The sequence below is a fragment of the Eleutherodactylus coqui genome, chromosome 7, assembly GCF_035609145.1.
Source record: "Eleutherodactylus coqui strain aEleCoq1 chromosome 7, aEleCoq1.hap1, whole genome shotgun sequence".
In the NCBI taxonomy this organism is placed as follows: domain Eukaryota; kingdom Metazoa; phylum Chordata; class Amphibia; order Anura; family Eleutherodactylidae; genus Eleutherodactylus; species Eleutherodactylus coqui.
Window position 1 is genome coordinate 101,196,573 of NC_089843.1, and position 19,302 is coordinate 101,215,874.

The window sequence follows — 19,302 nt, forward strand, 5'->3', positions numbered from 1 at the left end:
CGGAGTGAAAGTTTTATGGTCTCTAAATTACTGTTGGAGGGGGGGGGGGAAAGGTCAACAGGCTTGAATTGAAGTGTATCTCTTATAACAATTCAAGCCTGTTGACCTTTCCCCCCCCCCCTCCAACAGTAATTTAGAGACCATAAAACTTTCACTCCGCTATCAGTGCCTAGACAAAAAAAGTTTGTTTTCTGGTTTGCAGAATTCCTTTTAAGTGCGAACCAATCACATCCATATCTGTGCCTTGTCATAAGTATGTATGTTATAAGTGTGTATAAATATGCATGCCTCTTCATATCCAATCCATTTAAGCCGGAAGAAGTACCCTGCGTTGGTACGAAAGCTCGCTATTATTACATCATGTATTTTTGTTAGCCATTAAAAGGTATCATATCTACAAGATTACGTCGTTTCTCTTGCTGAGAACAATCACATTTTGCTCTACTGGCTAACACGGTACCAGATCTTTGTTTTCATTGGACATTTTTTTAACTTGGATAATCTTTTTGTTATTGGGGGAAAGTATGTGGTACAGAGAGACCCTCTTTCTGAAACCAATTAGAGGTCATGGTGGCTACTGACCATGACATCCAAGAGGTTAAACGCCTGGGACTGGAGGTTTCTCTAATTCTTGCTGTTAACGCAGGAGCCCAGCTATCAGACATCCAAGCACCCGGTTTTCCATGTAGTGGTCACTCATGCAGACCTTAGGATCAGGCCACTATAAAGCAGCATAGTCTTAGCCCAAGGCCCCCTAATGACTGCTGTAAGAAGGCATATTAGTGGTCACTAAGGGTGACTAATCTACACAGAAAACAATCCTCCATGATCTGCCTGATACTAGAACCCAGGGAAGAATGTTCCCTTGTTATTGGGTCACATGGCTCCTTGATAAGTCTCAATTAAACGTTGTTGCCATGCCTTTGCAAAATTTGCCCACAGATCAACACAAGGTTGAAGTTAAAAAAATCCCATTGTATGTTACCAAAGGATGCACAAAAGAGATGACTGTAATCCAATGCAGATCTCACCAGTCTGTAAGTTACAAACCTGCCCAACCAAATTGCACTTTAGAAAGCCATAAAAGACTCATAATTAATAATTTCAAGGGGAAACTAAAGGCTAATTTAGACAACGATTTTTGCTCAAAAATCGCTCAAAGCCATCCTTTGAGCAATAATCGTGTCTAGCGGCACTGACATCGTGCAGTTTCCGTTAAGCCGTCGCTGATAACTGATCTTTCAGAATGCTGAAAGATCAGCAATCAGGAATTCACAGCAGGATACAGCGGATACTATTGTTTCAGCTGTATCCCACTCCCTGAAGACTGGCGGGGTATAAAGAACAGAGCGGTCCAACTGTGTTCTGCATGCCCTGCTTGGCTGTATAACAGACGGGCGCTCCGAGCAGAGAATAGCTGGATGCAGAAGACAAGTGGCCCCGCTTGTCTTCTGCATCCTCCGTGCGGAGCTCTTGGCTGTAGAACAGACAGGCGCTCCAAGCAGGGAACAGCTGGATGCAGAAGGCAAGCGGCCCCGCTTGTCTTCTGCATCCTCCGCTCGGAGCGCATGGTGATCGCTCAACGTTTGAGCGATCACCTTGCGCTGTAAAGCACACAAGGATTATCGCTCAAAAGATTTTTTGAGTGGTAATCATGTCAAAACCAGGTATTAGGCCTACATTTACACAACTGACAATTTTAAAGCCATTCTAAGTAAAGGGGACAGTTGGGAATATTTTGCAGCAATGTGTAGATGTACACCAAAATTTGCACCATTTTCACATATTTTAGTTAATAAACCTAGCTTGAACTGTGTGTCCTTTGGAGGCCACATCAATCTTGACATTTTGCAATTGTTATTGCTAATATTTAGTACATCATCATTTGTGACATTTCAGACCTTTGTAACCTGGAGTAAATGGCTTAATAAATGTGGGCTTAAGTTTCTGTTATGTGATTTTCTTTCCATATTGTTTCTCATCAAACACAAAATATCCTCACATTACAACTCAAACATACATTTATTAATTTACTGTAAGGCTTAAAAGGAACATTAAATTCTCCTCTTTCTATTGTTCTTCAGGATTAGGCTGCATCGAGTTGCACAACCGGACCAGGTCACTGATATTTAATGCTGTGATGTCCAGTTAAGGGTTTTATTACACCCCTTCCAGCATTCTACTTCATCTCAATCCTTGACGTTCATTTATGAATACATTGATCCCTCAAGTTACAGTGCCCTCAGGAAACAATATTTTCATCATACAATGATCTTTCTTGGAACATTGTAACACGAAACATTCAAATAAGGGAGATGGAACAATACCTCCAAACATACAGTGTCACCGTCAGTCCGGATCTGTGGCACGTGCACTATGCTGGAACATCCAGCCAATCAACGTGAGCATTTCAATGGTAAAACACCTACATTATCGAAGTGCGTGCACTGTGTAGTAGCGCCTCTTTATGGTGGAGTGAGGTACTACATGTCCTGTACTGCTGATCTCTTTTGACACCAGGTGAGGGGGACTCCACATTTTTTGGTACATTCTAAACTGTACAGAAGGATGAAGCAGCTCAGCTCATAAACATAGAAAGTCATTTGCATCTATCAGCAGCTCTGACTTTAATATGTCAACCCAATTTTTTTCTGATTTTGAATTTACATTTTGGGCGCTTTGGAAGTAATTCCCACTTTTCCGTAGAGTTATGGTATCAAGTTACAATGTTTTCAACTTAAAATATTAATTTGTTCCAGGACGACCATTATAACTAAAGGGACTGCTGTATATTTGCATTGAAATAGGTTAGTAATATTCTTGCTCTGATAAAAAAAAAAGTAACCACTGCACCTACAGAGACAATTTTTTCATCTGAATTCAGACCAGAATTCTCAAATTGGGGAAAAGAAATAAAGCAATTCTTAAAATAAAATCCCTGACACAAGGTGAATAAATGTAAAAGAGGTTGGGCACTTTGTTTTCTAATCTGTGGAAGGCAGGAAAACAAATATATATATACACACACACAGAAACCATATACAGCTATACTACGCCCATCCTGAACCCCACACACATTACACACAGCTCTGCTACATCCATCCTGATCCCGACACGACACACAGCTCTGCTACATCATCCTGATCCCCAGACGACACACAGCTCTGCTACATCATCCTGATCCGCAGACATGACACACAGCTGTACTACATCGATCCTGATTCCTAGACATCACACACAGCTCTGCTACATCCATCCTAATCCCGACACGAGACACAGCTCTGCTATATCATCCTCATCCCGACATGACACACAGCTGTACTACATCCATCCTGATTCCTAGACATCACACACAGCTCTGCTACATCCATCCGGATTCCCACACAGCTCCGCTACATCCATCCTGATGCCCAGGCATTACACACACATAATAATATGAAGGGCCTGTGATGACATCACAGTCATTGAAATCAGGGGCGAAGCTCAGACACCATGTGACATCAAAGGTCCTGTCAACACACAGATGCTGTCAGGCTCTGCATGTAACAACCACTTGTCCATGAGCGCGTGAGGTGGGCTGCATTCCCATGAACGTATATCGGCTCGGTTTTCACGCCGAGCCGATATACGTCCTCCTCATCTGCAGGGGGGGGGGGGGATGGAAGAGCCAGGAGCAGGAACTGAGCTCCTGCCCCCTCTCTGCCTCCTCTCCGCCCCTCTGCACTATTTGCAGTGAAAGAAGGCGGGGCTAAGTCCCGCAAATTAGCCCCGCCCCCATTCCGGCTCTCCTCATTGCAAGTAGTGCAGAGGGGTCGAGAGGAGGCACAGAGGGGGCGGGAACTCAGTTCCTGCTCCTGGCTCTTCCATCCTCCCTCCCCTGCAGATGAGGACGACGTATATCGGCTCGGCGTGAAAACCGAACCGGTATACGTTCATGTGAATGCAGCCTTAGGATGTCGGAAGAAGTCATCGTAACGTGATCAGGGGCGGAGCATGTAACTCACTCACGGACAAGTGGTTGCTAGTACTTTGATATACACACAGTTATATATACATACATACATTTTATATATATTTCTGAATTCTGAGTATGAATATGTACCTGCGTGCACCAAATACATTTTATTGATTTGGCTTCCTATCATTGTGAAAATTGAAGAGGTGTTCTTTGCCAAGTTTATGAAGCTTTTACCATAATTCCACATGGTGATAATTTAATAATCAAAAGGGACTTGGGTCAAGCTGAATAGTGCAATAAGAAGCAGGCATGAATACATTTTTGTGAACATGTGTAGAACAGGACCCAGTTGAAAGGGGTATCATCACTCCCTAAGGAGAGCACCTGGAAGGTGAGTGAGGAGACTTAAGACCATTCATGCTCCTCTGGGAAATATATTGAAATAAGGAAGATAGAATAATACCTCTGCAGCGCCACCTATTGGGTGGCAGCATTCCTGCAAATCAATGTCTGATCCTTTATATAGGTCTAGGCAACAATGACTGGGAATTGAAAACCAAGCCAGAATCCATACACAGACAGCTGTTTCGGAGTGTTTGCCCCTCATCAATGGTAGTTTTCAATTCCCAATCATTGTTGCCGAACCTGTATAAAAGGGTTGGAGATTGATTTGCAGGAATACTGCCAATCCAATAGGGGGCGCTGAAGAGGTATTGTTCAATCGTCTTTATTTGCACAACAGGACCCAGCAGGTTGTGCATGTGTGTTTCATATTGATCTAAGCCTTGCACTTTGATTTGCTGTGTGGATGCATAGCAAAGTAAGGAGGCCAGTTACACTCTGGGTTGGCGGGTGCCGATGTTCGGCAATTTCGTGGAACAAGACCGTGTACGGTAAACTTTATAATACAAAAGTTTATATGAACCAGGGCTGAAGGATATATATGCACCTATAAATGTACTGAGTGAGAACGATATTTGGTGCAATTAAGGGATTCTTCACACCAGACTATTTTGGATCGCGGTCCCAGCGCTGTATAAGTATATTCCATGTTAAGTATACATGATTATACATTTGATATATTATACAATTGCAAGAGGGGGGGGGGGGGGGACCCACAGAATATCTTACTATTTTTAAGTTGCTTTTAATAGTTTGTCAAAATAAATGTTATTGTGGGGTATATTTTGCCGATATATTGATCCACGGGCAGATAGGTTGTTTCTTTAAAGGGGTTGTCCCGCGCCGAAACGTTTTTGTTTTTTTTTCAATAGCCCCCCCCGTTCGGCGCGAGACAAACCCGATGCAGGGGTTTAAAAAAAAAAAACGGATAGTACTTACCCGAATCCCCGCGCTCCGGTGACTTCTTACTTACCTTGCGAAGATGGCCGCCGGGATCTTCACCCACGGTGGACTGCAGGTCTTCTCCCATGGTGCACCGTGGGCTCTGTGCGTTCCATTGCCGATTCCAGCCTCCTGATTGGCTGGAATCGGCACACGTGACGGGGCGGAGCTACGAGGAGCAGCTCTCCGGCACGAGCGGCCCCATTCAGAAGGGAGAAGACCGGACTGCGCAAGCGCGTCTAATCGGGAGATTAGACTCTGAAATTAGACGGCACCATGGAGACGAGGACGCTAGCAACGGAACAGGTAAGTGAATAACTTCTGTATGGCTCATAATTAATGCACGATGTACATTACAAAGTGCATTAATATGGCCATACAGAAGTGCTGAACCCCACTTGCTTTCGCGGGACAACCCCTATAAGTCAGAAGTTTGGGAATGCCCTCCGTTTACCTACATATTCGTGTGTAGATACCAAATATTTGCGCATTCTACTTCCACAATGTGGTGAGCCGCGTCAGTGTTTGTTTTTAATATTTGAATAACATGTATATATTTGAGTAACATATAATACATGTAAGAGAACAAGAGACGGATCTATAACAGATGTGGATCTGGATCCATCTACATCTTGATGGTAGTTTTGGGGGTGTTTATTTACAGACAGGACTCTGAGAATCCATTTGTTTTACTTTGGAGGAACAGCTACAAATGGTAGAGGATGGTGCTTGGGTAAGACGCTGGTGAGCTGCTGTACTCACAACAAACAAGCAGGTAGGTGTCTGATTGAAGAGAGTTGCAGGGATTGCATGCTGGGATTCTGACATCCAATTTTCCCGAAGTCCCACCCACACAATCCTGAAGAAAGAATTACCACAGGAAAGTGATGGAGACGTTACATACACTCATTGACAAAAAAAAATCCCTTCCCTAGAAGGAGTTGTCGAAATCGAATGAAACTTTCTTGTGTAACATTGATATGTGATTACAATATCAGAGCAAAAGGATAATTTATTACAGAAAACTGACCCCCTTGAAGGAGGTTCTAGGACCCTCTTATACCGCCTCTAGCTTGGATGGCAAGATGTGATATGGGGGGCATTAAGGCATACGGTTTCTATATTGTATCCGACAGCATATCAGTGCATATTTGCTGTAACAACTTTTTGGTTTGTCCAGCTTGTAGGCAGGCGAAGTTGGCATTCCAGATGGTCCCAAACATGTTCTACTGGCAATAAATCTGTCCCTTGTACTACTAAGGGTAACCGACTGTCTGTCTGGGGGGCATCGCATACATCACACTAGCAGTGGTGGCAGTGTGCCCCTCTCCAGCAAAGGGAGGATTGAGACACTTACCCCTTGGTCTCCAGACACAAACACAGCCATAAGCACTGCCCAAACTAAACCTGGATTTGTCACCGAAGACAACCTGGTTCAATTTTATAGAAGTCCACTTTCGTCATTAGCAACGCCACTGCAAATGGAGACTGTGGGTGGGTGTCAAAGTCAGTACACGTACCAAATGTCCATGCCAATATCAGCTTTTACTGTATAACCCATTGTGTTCTTAGGCGGACCGATCTGTCCAAGTATTATAGATTTTTCCTACAACCCTGCTCGCATTACATGGCCAAAATCCGTGAGTCTGAGTCTGGTCATCTTGCTCTCCAGTGATATATCGGGTCTTATATGATTCAGGACTTCTCTGTTTGTTACTCTCGACGTCCAGGTCATACACATGAGCTTTCGCCAGCACCACAGCTCAAGCACATCAGCCCTCTTTCTATCAGCCTTTTTCGTAGTCCAGCTTTCACACACATACATGGCTATGGGGAAACGATGGTTTGTACTATCCTGCGTTTATTTGCTATGCAGATATCCCTACTTTCCCAGATTTTGTCCATGTTTAGCATCACGCTTCGCCCCAACGCTATCCTATGTTTTATCCAACGCTACCCTAAGACAACCTACCAGCACCTTATTGACTCACTCCCAGCCCGTCCAGCTGCTGTCCATACGGCGGTTACTCAGGATATTAGCTGGTGGTCATAATAATGTGACTTGACTCCATGTAAGCCCGAGATGGCTGTTTATAGTGAGTAACAGCGTACAATCTAAGATTTACAAAATGACTGTTGACACATTGGAAGTATTAAAGGGGCTGTACAGAATTAATAAAAAGGTGTGCTTTTTATGTTTTCCTTTCAGCAACAGTGGTGTCACTCGTATTGATGGACTACATCGGGTATTGCAGCCTTTCAGTATTAAAAGTAGTGAAGGCTGAGGTACCATACTGCACACAGCACCATCCTTATCCATGAGTGCAATAACGCTGCTGAGAACCCAGAGCAGTGCAAAAACCAGAGAATTTCGTCAAATCAATATTATATAGATGTGCGCGATACAGCATAATGTAAAAAACACTCCAGCAACATCTCTTTTGTTAAAAAATGTATTGTTTTGTTCAAATCATTGAGACACTTGGAAAGTGCAGAGACCATGTTAATCTGTGTGATGGTAGCGTTTCCATAGTATTACTGACAAGGACACAATGAGAAACACAGACATTCAGAATTTAACCCGATTACATCTTTAGTTCAGTTCTGAGCATTTCATATTCACAACAATTAAGGAGGATACTACAGTTAACATTTGATTTCATCCATGTGATAACGTGTTCATTTGGCTACAAATAGAATCATTTTCTGAGGTGTGGCTGCAATACTAGGAATCGGATATAGATACTTGTAGAAAGAATAGGTACAACGAATACTAAAAATTCTTTAATAATTAAATAGTGAAAAGTTTACACATCCTGCAAATGGAACAAGGCAACTTCTGGTTCTCTGCACACAGTGAGGCTATAAGACTGCTGCTGCCATCTACTGGCTAACACGGCATTTCCCTCTATAATGTACAAGGCACTGAGTGGCATGTAAAAAGTGGGAATAGAAATATATAGAAAATGCAAGACTCATAACAAATGATGGTAAATTTCCTTTTTCTGAGTTTTTCATCACTGGCGATTTCTTTAAGCTGAAAGCTCTTTAAAGGGGTTGTCCAAGTAACTTTTAAACTTTATTTCTGGGCCGCCATACCCCAAACCATGTTTAATATACTTACCGTGGCACAGGAGCGCCTTTTGGTGCTGTGGAACCACGGCATCTGACAGGTGACGTTCCGTAGAGATGTCATGTGGGCCTCTAATGTAGAATCCCTGGGCCTCTTAAAGGGATATCACTGATTATGTCTGTCGGGCTTTCTATTGGCTGCAGTCGTCACATGGGTAAACAACCATATGAACGCTGTAGGCAATGTTTAAACAAACTACTGAAAGACTGGAGCAACAGTGGAGGAGCAGGGCGGATGCATAGAGGGAGTAGTATAGTTTTTTTTTCTGTCTGCACCCCTCCTCTTTGCCACAATGTTATATATCGAAAAACCCCTTTAAAAATGCAAGTCGGTCCATGACATCAGTCGCTAAACTTTTGGCAATAAAGTTTGCAGAAAACAAGAAGACCACCTTATTTCAGAAAATACTGTCATTACAGTCATAAAGTTCCTCACTAATGGGCAAAGCCATACAAATTGATTCTATTTGCCCCTGTGGCCAACTATGGATCCTGAGAAGCTGCATATTTGGATATCTGAATGCAAAGTTGGCCACAAGGGTATAACCGTTTACATGTTGCAGTCTTGAAAACTCCCCGTAGGGTTTTGCAGTACTAACTTATTGGGTCCTTTGAAACATAACCACCATAGGTTTCCAATGTTACTCTGAAGGTTTGCAGGGCACCAAGCATATAAAATTAACTGGCAAAAGCTGCTAGGCATTGTAGTCTAACAATAGAGGTGTTGCAGGTTGCCTGCTCTTACGGATCATGTACATACTGATTGATACATGACTGACATAGCGACGATCTGTTGGTGTAACTTAGAATCCAGAATAGGTGCCTGCTAGCCTGAGCCATTTCACTAGTGAGGTAATCCCCTGCCATTACTTTACAGCATTTCTCTCCTAGTTTGAGTCTACACACAAATGCTTTCAGATCATTCTGACAGATATTGGTTATTTAATTAGATGAATGAACACATAATTATTTGCGATCCTACCCAAGGATATGGCATGGTCTGTGGGTCAGCTCAGGGTGATATGATGAAACCAGGATCTGTTGGGAATAGATCTTACTGGCCCATCCTAAGCCTCAATGTGTAACACGACATACATAAATAAGTAACAGCTGTAAATGTAGGACAAGCTGTACAGGAATGTGTTAGCTTTATTTATGACCACCGTTAAAATGGCCAGAACTGAACTACATGAAAAACAGAACATAAATAAGACAGCAAATAAATAAGTGGAGAGAGTAAATCATTAAAAAGACACAAAACAGCTCTACACATCAGTCTACATTTTACATAATCAAGCCGACGTAAATAACAAAAAAAAACAGGCGACCTTCATTAAACCTTAAAAGGGAAACGGCCAGCAGTTTTTATTAATGTGAACTAATAAGAGTTGTAGATTAATGTAGCATCCATCGTTCCAACAATGCTCTAGCTATGACCATTCATGGGTGGAAGCATACCTGAGAATTTGAAAAAGTCCCACGTGGCATGCAATCAGACAGAGCGGTATACTTGCACCCACGGACATAGCAAAACCATCATTGGAACGATAGCTGCTACATTAATCTACTGCTGTTACTGGTTCACATCGATAAACTGTTGCCAGATTCTCTTACCATTATCCCCCACAGAGACCAAGGGTAAATCACCGCTCATTGTTGTTGTGCCCTTGGACAAGTGGGGTTAAATGACTTCATATTAATGTCCTCCCCAATTCTTTGACCTGACAAGTACATACGTGACTTCTAGTAGTCTTACATGCAGGTAGCGTATAGACCGGTGGTCTGCAGAGCGTGGTTGGAGTGGCACAGTTTGCAGCCAATGGTATAGATAGAGCATTGCCCCGTAACCCTTATCTTCTCAGGTTTAGCAATATTCTACCTTGTATCAACTCACTGGAGGCTTGCGAGGAGATTTATTAAGACTGGTGTTTGCGCTTCATACGTTGGCCTTAATATTAACCCCATTGGTGCATGATGTGCCTAGTATATGAGGAGGCACATACCTCCTCCTATTTTAGCTGTTTCATGCAACTCCACAGAAATCTTTGTGAGCTAGGAGATTTTGTAGATCTCTGGTACAATTTACAACAGTTTCTGGCATAAATGTGTCAGTCGGAGACATGCTGCCTCCAGACAAGCCGTGCCCCGCTTTTTTTTTTTTTGGAAAGTGGCGTAGCATGGTGTACCTGTCAAAAGTCGCAAACTTTTTGCGCCAAATGTTGCAACTTTTTTCTTCACAATAATACTTGATTGTCTTGAAAGAGACACTTGAAATTATTTGCACAATTTTTGTAATTAGTGTGCTGTTCACATTTGTATAGCGGAATGAATCACAATGACAAAAAAAGCAGGTGAGCAGGGTAAAGAGGTGTCCCCATCACTACACACTGATATACTGCGTTACATCCTTAAAGGATTGGTGTGGGATTAAAAAAAAAAAATGGAAGAGATTTACTTTTCCCCTAGAAACAGAATTACTCTGGTCAATGGGTTCTTTCTGGTATTGCAGCTCACCTCCATCTATTACAATAGGACGGAGCTGCAATACCCAGCACAGCCTATGGATAGAAGTCATCTCCCCCTCCCTCCAAAAAAACAAAACAAAAAAAAAAATGCATTTTTTCCTTTTTCTATTTTTGTACAACAATTCATAAAAGAAAAATGTTAACACTGACCTCGTTTTTTGGGAGATTAACCATCTGCATGGAAAGGATTCTTTGGATATCTTTTTTACTGTCTCAGGACCACAGGCCTATCTGCTACTGACGGAGCAGAAAGGCTGGCTTAGTATCTCTACTAAACATGAGGTGCTGACAACTGCAGTAGCTGTACTGCACCCCTTGGAACTGTATATTAAGGCCTCATGTCCACAGGGAAAAGAATAATTAAAATCCGCAGCGGATTTTTTTTAACTCTTCACCCGCACGCAGATCCGCACCCCATAGGGATGCATTGACCACCCGTGGGTAGATAAATACCCGCGGATGGTCAATAAAAGTGAATAAAAAAAATATGGAGCATGAAAAAAAAATGGACATGCTCCATTTTTGTGCGGGTCCCCCGCGGGGACGGCTCCCGCAGGCTTCTATTGAAGCCTATGGAAGCCGTTCGGATCCGCGGGAGACCTAAAATAAGAATAAACCTACCCGCAGCAGACCGTGCAGATCTTCCCTTCTTCGCGGCCGGATCTTCTTTCTTCGGCCTGGCGGATGTGCCCGGCGCATGCGCGCGGCACGCCGCTGACGTGCCGAGCACATCCGCCGGCCGAAGAAAGAAGATACGGCCGCGAAGAAGGGAAGATCTGCACGGACGCCTGTGGGCAAGTTTATTCTTATTTTCAGCACTCATGTCCACGGGGCAGGAGGGACCCGCTGCGGATTCTCCATGGAGAATCCGTAGCGGGCCTGATTTTCCCTCTGGACATGAGGCCTAAAAGGCATAGCTGAACACAAAATTGATTGGCAAGCCAAGCACATCATTGACCAAAGAGCCACTCCAGTGATTTTTTTTCTTAGTTTATTATTGAACTAGTCCCTCAGTTTACAGAAGCCGGCTAGTATTAGCTTATGACTCCTTTCTATCTGGCAATTTCTGGAATCGTCTTCAGGTGGGTCATGTGAGCTCATTGTGACTGTCTTGGAAATACTTATTTCTCGAACACTCCTGCGGAGTCACCAGGACTTCCAGCATGGTGAAGCTCCTATCACATTATTGCTAATTAGAGGATCCTGTAACACACAGTTATAATGGAGATAAAGGTTCATCCTCCTGACTGTATACTTATGGTCTTTAGATTATTTAGTAGAATATAGAGAGTAATGATAACCACACTGTTCTCCCAGCAGGCAGAGATGGTACTGGCTCTAACCGGTCAGGTTATGCTGATATATCATGGGATTTCTAACACAGCACGGGGGAAGAAAAAGCAAGGAATAGTCTAAAAAGCAAGATGTCTCTAGTGTGTATCAAAGAGGATTCTGCATTGGGTGAAAGAGTAAAATATGCAGAGGAGATGTCAGTGTGGCAATCAGATGAAGGATGCAGTGAAGAAAAAATATGTTTTCACTGGAGAGGCCCTTTAAAGCCAAATACAAAATGACAAACATCCTTCAAAATATGGAGGCAAGTTTGCAACCTAGTGCTATACGATTTCACAGAGACTAATCTCTTCTGCACGTACTGATTGCCCCCTTTTCTTTAGTTGTCGATGACTTCCTGCAATTCTGACCATTCTGTCTATACACATCAAAAGACAAAATAGTTGTGGTCACTAGTAGTTACAGAAAAACTATCCTTATCATAAATGGGAAGTAGTATGAAGGTGCCTGGTCAACGTATAAGCTAGAAGGACATGTTGGTCATTCCAGAACAAATCACCCAAGGGGTAATAACCAACCATCTCTGATTCTTGATGGTGACCAACCCAATACTATCAACAATTTTAGTGGTATCAAATATAACCAAACACACCTGAATATGCCTCATATTATAAATTGGGTGAATTTAGACATTAAATAATGTTTAGCTACACAAATTGTATGTAATTTCTGTCGAAAAGCAGATTTCTCACCCAATTCATGATATGAAGCATACATTCAAACCTCTAGTTTTGCTGGTAATCCGTCCGAAAGCAATCGGCTAAACTTGAAACCAGTAAAAATAGAGGTAATTATTTCCATAGGAATCAATGTAAATCCAATTAATTCGTTCTAGACATTTCAAAAAAACACACTAGACCACATTTTTGTACAGCGTTTAGCGATGCTTTTTCAGCGTAGTGCTAAACGCTCACATTCATTTCAATGGGGATGCTCACACAAGCGGTTTTGGCCCTCCGTCACCCATTGAAATAAATGGGCAGTGGTTTCAGCGCTGCCAAAAATGTGGCACAACTTGGTACTGCGTTTTCTGCAGCGTTAAACACTCTAGCTACACTACCTGAGAGAAAAAAAAAAAAAAATCAATATACTCAGCTAGCAGGTGCCTTCGGTGTCCCGGGGGCCGCTCTCCGGAGCTCTGTGCAGGCTCATCAAGTAGTCAGAGCATCTTGCTAGTGACTAGGGGATTGAAATCCCTCATCTCCAGCAAGGGATTGCTCCGAGTGGCTGAGTCAGCTGAGTGCAGCCCGCTCAGCCAATCACAGCCAGCACTGGATGCTCCAATCACAGCCATTTATCCATGAATGGCTGTGGTTGCAGCAATCCATGAATGGCTGTGACGTCAGCAGCGAGGTCACATGGGCTGGTGGTGAAACTAGAAATAAGTGATGAAAAGAGGCAAGATTCTGCACTGAAGAATCGGCGAAATTGGAAACCGGTGAAAGTTGAAGGCAACGAAAGTAGAGATATGTCTGTATTCAGGTGTATTTGGTCATATTTGATTCCAGTAAAAGGTTGTGGGTAGTTGGTCACAGTCAAGAGGTTTTTTTTTTCCAAACACTACAAAGAACACTTTCCTGAAATTCCTGAATTTGTAACATTTTTTCATATAGCGCTCAATTAAAAATAAGTTATTTTGAAATTTTTGTCCCAATTTCACTTAAACTTGTGTTTCAATTACAGCATTAGGAAAAATATGTTACAAATCAATGTATCACACCTTGCACATTTTCCTACCCTCAAGGGTTTTTGAGATATGAATTATCAAAAATTATACTTCTCTGTGACCTTTTTAAAATTGACCCCCTTGGTCTGAAAATTGAGATATTCGTATACATTCTAGTAATCAAGACATTTGCATAGCTTCGGAAAAATCGTACAGCGTCAGGTGATTTGTCCTGGAAAGATCCATGTGTCAAAATAGGGAGAATTGTACTAAAAGGCTTTGCAGCACTGACTCTGTGTAGGGAGGCAGGTTTTAAGAGGTTCTGAATACTTTCCGCCGTTTTCTCAGAAAAACTTCTACGTGGAGGTATGCTTCCCATTTGGTTGTATGAATATAACAAGCAAGTTTCCTTGTTCTTATTTGAATAAACTCACTTAACACCCCTCAAACTATCTGCCAATTTAATATAGAACCGAGAGCTAGCATTTTACATAATTTTATATAGAATGGCTCGTTACAAATTTAATAACTCCAATTATGGTTAAAAGACTCAAGCCATTAAAGGACAAAGCTAATGGGCTGAAAGCAGCTGGCCCACAAGTCCGGGGATGGAAGTTTTATACTTCCTTTCTCTGCCATTTCCCCAGTGTCAGCACTCAAAGCTGCTGCAGTGCGTGGAGCAGCATGCTAAGGGCTCCTTCACACTGGCGAGCGCGATATCGTGGTGAAAACATTGCAGCAATATTGCATATTTGCTCATGCGATGTTTGAGCGTCAGCGATGCTTTTTCCACAGCCTGCGCGATAGATGAAAACTGGAGTTGCTAATGTTAAAATTTTATCACAAGTTAGTGCGTTGCGATGCAATAAATTAGAGACTCCATAGGGAGACATGGGCAGGAAAAAAATAACAAAACGCAGAAAAATAAGACATGCTGCAACTTACAAATCCCGCAACATGGCATGCTAGAAAACAGATAGGAATGCAGTCATTGAAATGCTTGGGTCTCATAATTGTACTTTCTTTCATTCTTGCATTGCTCAAAAATCACACCATTTTCTCGCCAGTGTGAAGGCAGCCCAAGTAGTATGACCATTCTAAAGCTGGAATGTGAGGACTACTTAGTGCGCCACTCAATGCATTCAGTGATGGCTTTCAGCGCTCACACTGGGGGAATGACGGGGAAGTTAAATATGAAACGTACATTCCTGGACTCAGCAGGTCAGCTACTTTCAGCCCATAAGCTTAGCCTATAGGGATAATAGTAGCTGTCAGACTCACTTTAATACCACTCTGCTTCCAAGCCCCCAAAATATGATCAGACAGGAAAATGGGACCATAATTAGAGATAGCAAACTCTCAGTGACCCTAAAAGATACCCTAAATATTAATCCCAGGTGGTGACACAGCACATACTCAATTACGGAGTGTCTGTTTTTGCAGATCTATGACTCTTCTGACCCATTTCCATTCTAAGGTCTTTGGCCGTGAACAGCGCCGCTGTGTTGGGTGCTGCAAGAATATAAGAGGAGTTTTATTTTGGAATCAAAATCATCTAATTGGGGCCCTGTTATTGCTCTTACAGCGAAGAACATATCATAGAATGGTAGAGTTGGAAGGGACCTACTGGGTCATCGGGTCCAACCCCCTGCTCAATGCAGGATCACCAAATCATTGCAGACAGATGTGGGATTACTTAGTGAATGTATATAAAACCAGAAATAGGGTCAAATATTTTTGGTTTTATATACATTTCTATATATTTACACTCAAGGTGTAATTATAGACTTATGACCCTATGATATGCATTACGATGTCTGCTGTACATTATATAGACCCAACTGCTGAAAATTCCCTAATTAGAAAAAAATAAAATTTGGGGTAAGTTATTAACAAAAAAAAAAAAAGAACATAAAAAGAGGGTATTGGGCTCATACAAGAGTCTCTGAATGGCCACTTTCATATAGGAGAGGCTAGGAATGATAACTATGGGTTTATTCCAGTAATTACAATAATTGTACCATACACAATGCTGGCCCTAATTCACTTCAACCCTTGCAAAACTTTCTCCTCCTAGTTCTAAACTTACACAATTCTCATAAGGGTTTGGCAACCTATTTCTCTGTAGTAACTGTATACAGATTATCTGCATGGGAATTGGCAGGAGTGCTATATATGTAAAAGCCTCATCGCACGGACATGGTACACCCACAAGGGTTGCTGTAGGGCTCCAAGTTTGAGGCATAAGAAGTGACTTCTCTCATTTTATCAAAGTATCTATTTTTACAACTGAATGTACAGTAAGAGGACTCATTATGAAAGTAGTAAAACCTTCATATAAATTGAATTTTGGAAACTGAACGGAGGCTCCATAGGGAAACATGGGCGATAAAGAGCAAAACGCAGAAAGGTAGGACATGCCGTGATTTTTTTTGCGCAATATCGCATGACTGAAAACATCGCAAATGTGAAGGAAACCATTAAAAAAGCATGGGTTTCCTAATTCTGCATTTTCAAATCGCACGATTTTATCGCCCGTGTGAAACCGGCCTTAAGCTACATTTATGTGTAGATTTCCCTCCAAGGCTGATGGATCATAGATAACTAATTCGAATAGCATTGGTGGGTTATAAGTATCAGAAAATTAGGTCTTACCATTTTGGAGTCTGGGATTTCCCTTCTTATCACTATTTAAATACTATGGTCATAGTTCTGTGTTTGCAATCTTAATCAGGTCGCAGCACTAATTTCCTGTGGCCCTTTTACATGGTCAGATAATCTGCCTATGCCAACGACCACCATCTTGGTAATGAGCAAGTAAGCCAGCGCTGGTTACCCGCTTGTACACAAGCAGATTATCTATGAGGACAACTGATGGCTAACACGATTGTTCATTTTCCTACACCTCTCACTGTTACACAGGAGCGAGTATCGCTGGATCGCTGACAGTGCGGCTGGCAGGGAGGCAGGGCAGCTGGAGGAGTGTTCTCTCCCGCTCTTCCCCCCGCCCCTCTCCATTCACTGTAAGCAGCGGCCGTTCAGTACTGAGCGCGGGGTTTTGAACAACTACCAACGATAATAGTCTCATGTAAAAGGGCCTTAATTATCTGCACGGCTCCAAGTTTACACTGGTAGATGAACAGTTGGGCATCAAGCATTTTTATGCTCACAGAAGCAAGCCGATCAGCAGAAGAACGAGTCCCATACTTGTTTTCAGTGTTTGTAGGTGTCCGGTTCAGCACGCTCTAAAGGTAAACCCTAGATTAGGGACTATGTAAACCACAAACTACTAAATACAAAATTCAGATTAGTAGATTGTTTACACAGTAAGGGCCCAATCCAATACTTTCACTATTCGTTTCACATGTAATCCCATGGATGTTTCTTTAAAGGGATATGCCATCATGGCTTTTCATAGCCAAGATAGGAAACCTGCAAACTCTGTTCCGACCACCTATTGGAAGGAGCCGAGTGCTTAGTGTAGTGCTGTTCCCATAGCTCTTACTGAATTGAATGGGAGCTATGGAAACAATGTAGCACAACGCAGTACACACAGGGACTTCCAGAAACAGTGTGGTGCACTGTGCTATGCCGTTTCCAGTGCTCCCATTCAATTTAATGAGAGCTATGGAAACACCACTACACTAAGCACTCAACCCCTTCCATAGACTCCATCCGGTCGTCATGGCAGAGGGTTTCCATCTTGGCGAAGAAAAAAACCCGAAATGGGAATACCCCTATAAGTGTGTGCCTGTACACGCTGCGGGCAATTTGAGGTAATCGCTTGTGGATTATCGCTATTTGATGGGCTGCGCCTAGAATTGCTATGGTTTCAAATTGCTACGTCTAAGTGCAGTCAGGCAATTAGCGGTGATCTGCAAGCAGTTACTGCAAATAAAAGAAAGAATAATAAATCTCATGTGTATAGCGCCAAATTATTCTGCAGAGCTTTCAAGTAATTTATTTATTCCTCCCACCAAGCTGGGTACTCATTTTACCGACCTCGGAAGGTCAGAAGGCTGAGTCATCCTTAAAGCGGCTACCTGAACCAAGCGGGGATAAAACTCACAACCTTCAGGCCATGAGCGAGAGCTTAGAAGTGCATTTCTGGTGCCTTAACACTCTGCGCCACATGATGCTACTGCAGATCCTCTGCAGCATGTACAGGCACCATTACAAATAACTTTAATGACATACATTTCAACTGGGGAAAGGGAATTGCTGCCAATGAATTCCTTGATGAACGTACAAGGTACAAACGCTAAACAACCCTCTGTCCCCGTCTCCAGAAGAAGAGTGACACAGCAGTAGAGCAGCTCCTCAAGATGTGCATGCTACTAGGCGACTGGGGGTAAAATGTCAATTTTTTACTCAGCTTTTAAGACTGGATAATCAAGTCCATACAAAGCTGTACCTGGATAATAGATTTTAGTATAACCACACCACACAATATTGATAGCCCACCCCAGCATACTGACCGAGTTCCATACTTGTATTGGTTAGGAATAAAAGAAATAAATGTGGAGATATGCAGATAGCTATTCGGTTTCTGAACCTACAAAATGTAACTAGCTGTGTAGTTTTCTAGAAAAGTAACTTTATACTCCGTTGCCTTAACCCTACCCTGGTGTAGAAATGAATACGCGTCATCTTCCAGCACCTCTTAACTGTTTTCTTCAGAGTGAATACCAACCCTAAGAATGGCACCACTAGGGGATCCAGAAGCACCGGGTTCATGAGGCAGCCTTGTAGGTTAAGAAATTTAAAATTGACTCCCAAAAAAAGTTTCTGGTGCAAAAGTCAAAATGTATGGCTTATCAGCCAATTTCACAGTCAGCTTACATGAAAACATGAACATTAGTCCGTTGAACATGAAATATCTGAGCACAGTGCAGTTCAACAGGAAAAAAAAAGCACACTGTCACTGTTTTGTTGCTCCACCTTTACAAAACCTTAGAAATAAGTGGATATGACACATACAAACTGTACAAAATTACCATCAGTGTACCAAATTACTCTACTTTGGTTTCTTCATTTTTTTTTCTGTTTTTCTCATTTGGTGTTTTTTTTTTTTTTACCTAGTCTTTTCATTCAAGATACAGCATCAGAAATTTTACAAACTACGGGTAATGTAAAAAAATATTCAGTTTTACTTTTACCATAAAAGCGAGAGCTATGCTACAAAAATGTTCATCTAAAAAGAGGCTGATAGGAAAACTACAGCTGTGAAATAAAAATATAACTATACATCGTCAGCGGAGAGAGATGGGATACTGATCTTGGCTCTGGTGAAGTAGGCAATCTTCTCCCTGAAACAATAAGAA

General features: G+C 42.2%; 1 protein-coding gene across 1 annotated transcript in view; it reads right to left on the minus strand.

The window, feature by feature from the left end:
- Positions 1-7,877: 7,877 nt before the first annotated feature.
- WWC2 (WW and C2 domain containing 2) overlaps positions 7,878-19,302 on the minus strand; it is a 157,477-nt gene continuing 146,052 nt past the window's right edge. Inside the window, exon 23 of the mRNA XM_066573497.1 lies at positions 7,878-19,287. Within this exon, the coding sequence (XP_066429594.1) occupies positions 19,221-19,287 (67 nt within the window). The 3' untranslated portion in view covers positions 7,878-19,220. The remainder of the gene's footprint in view (positions 19,288-19,302) is intronic.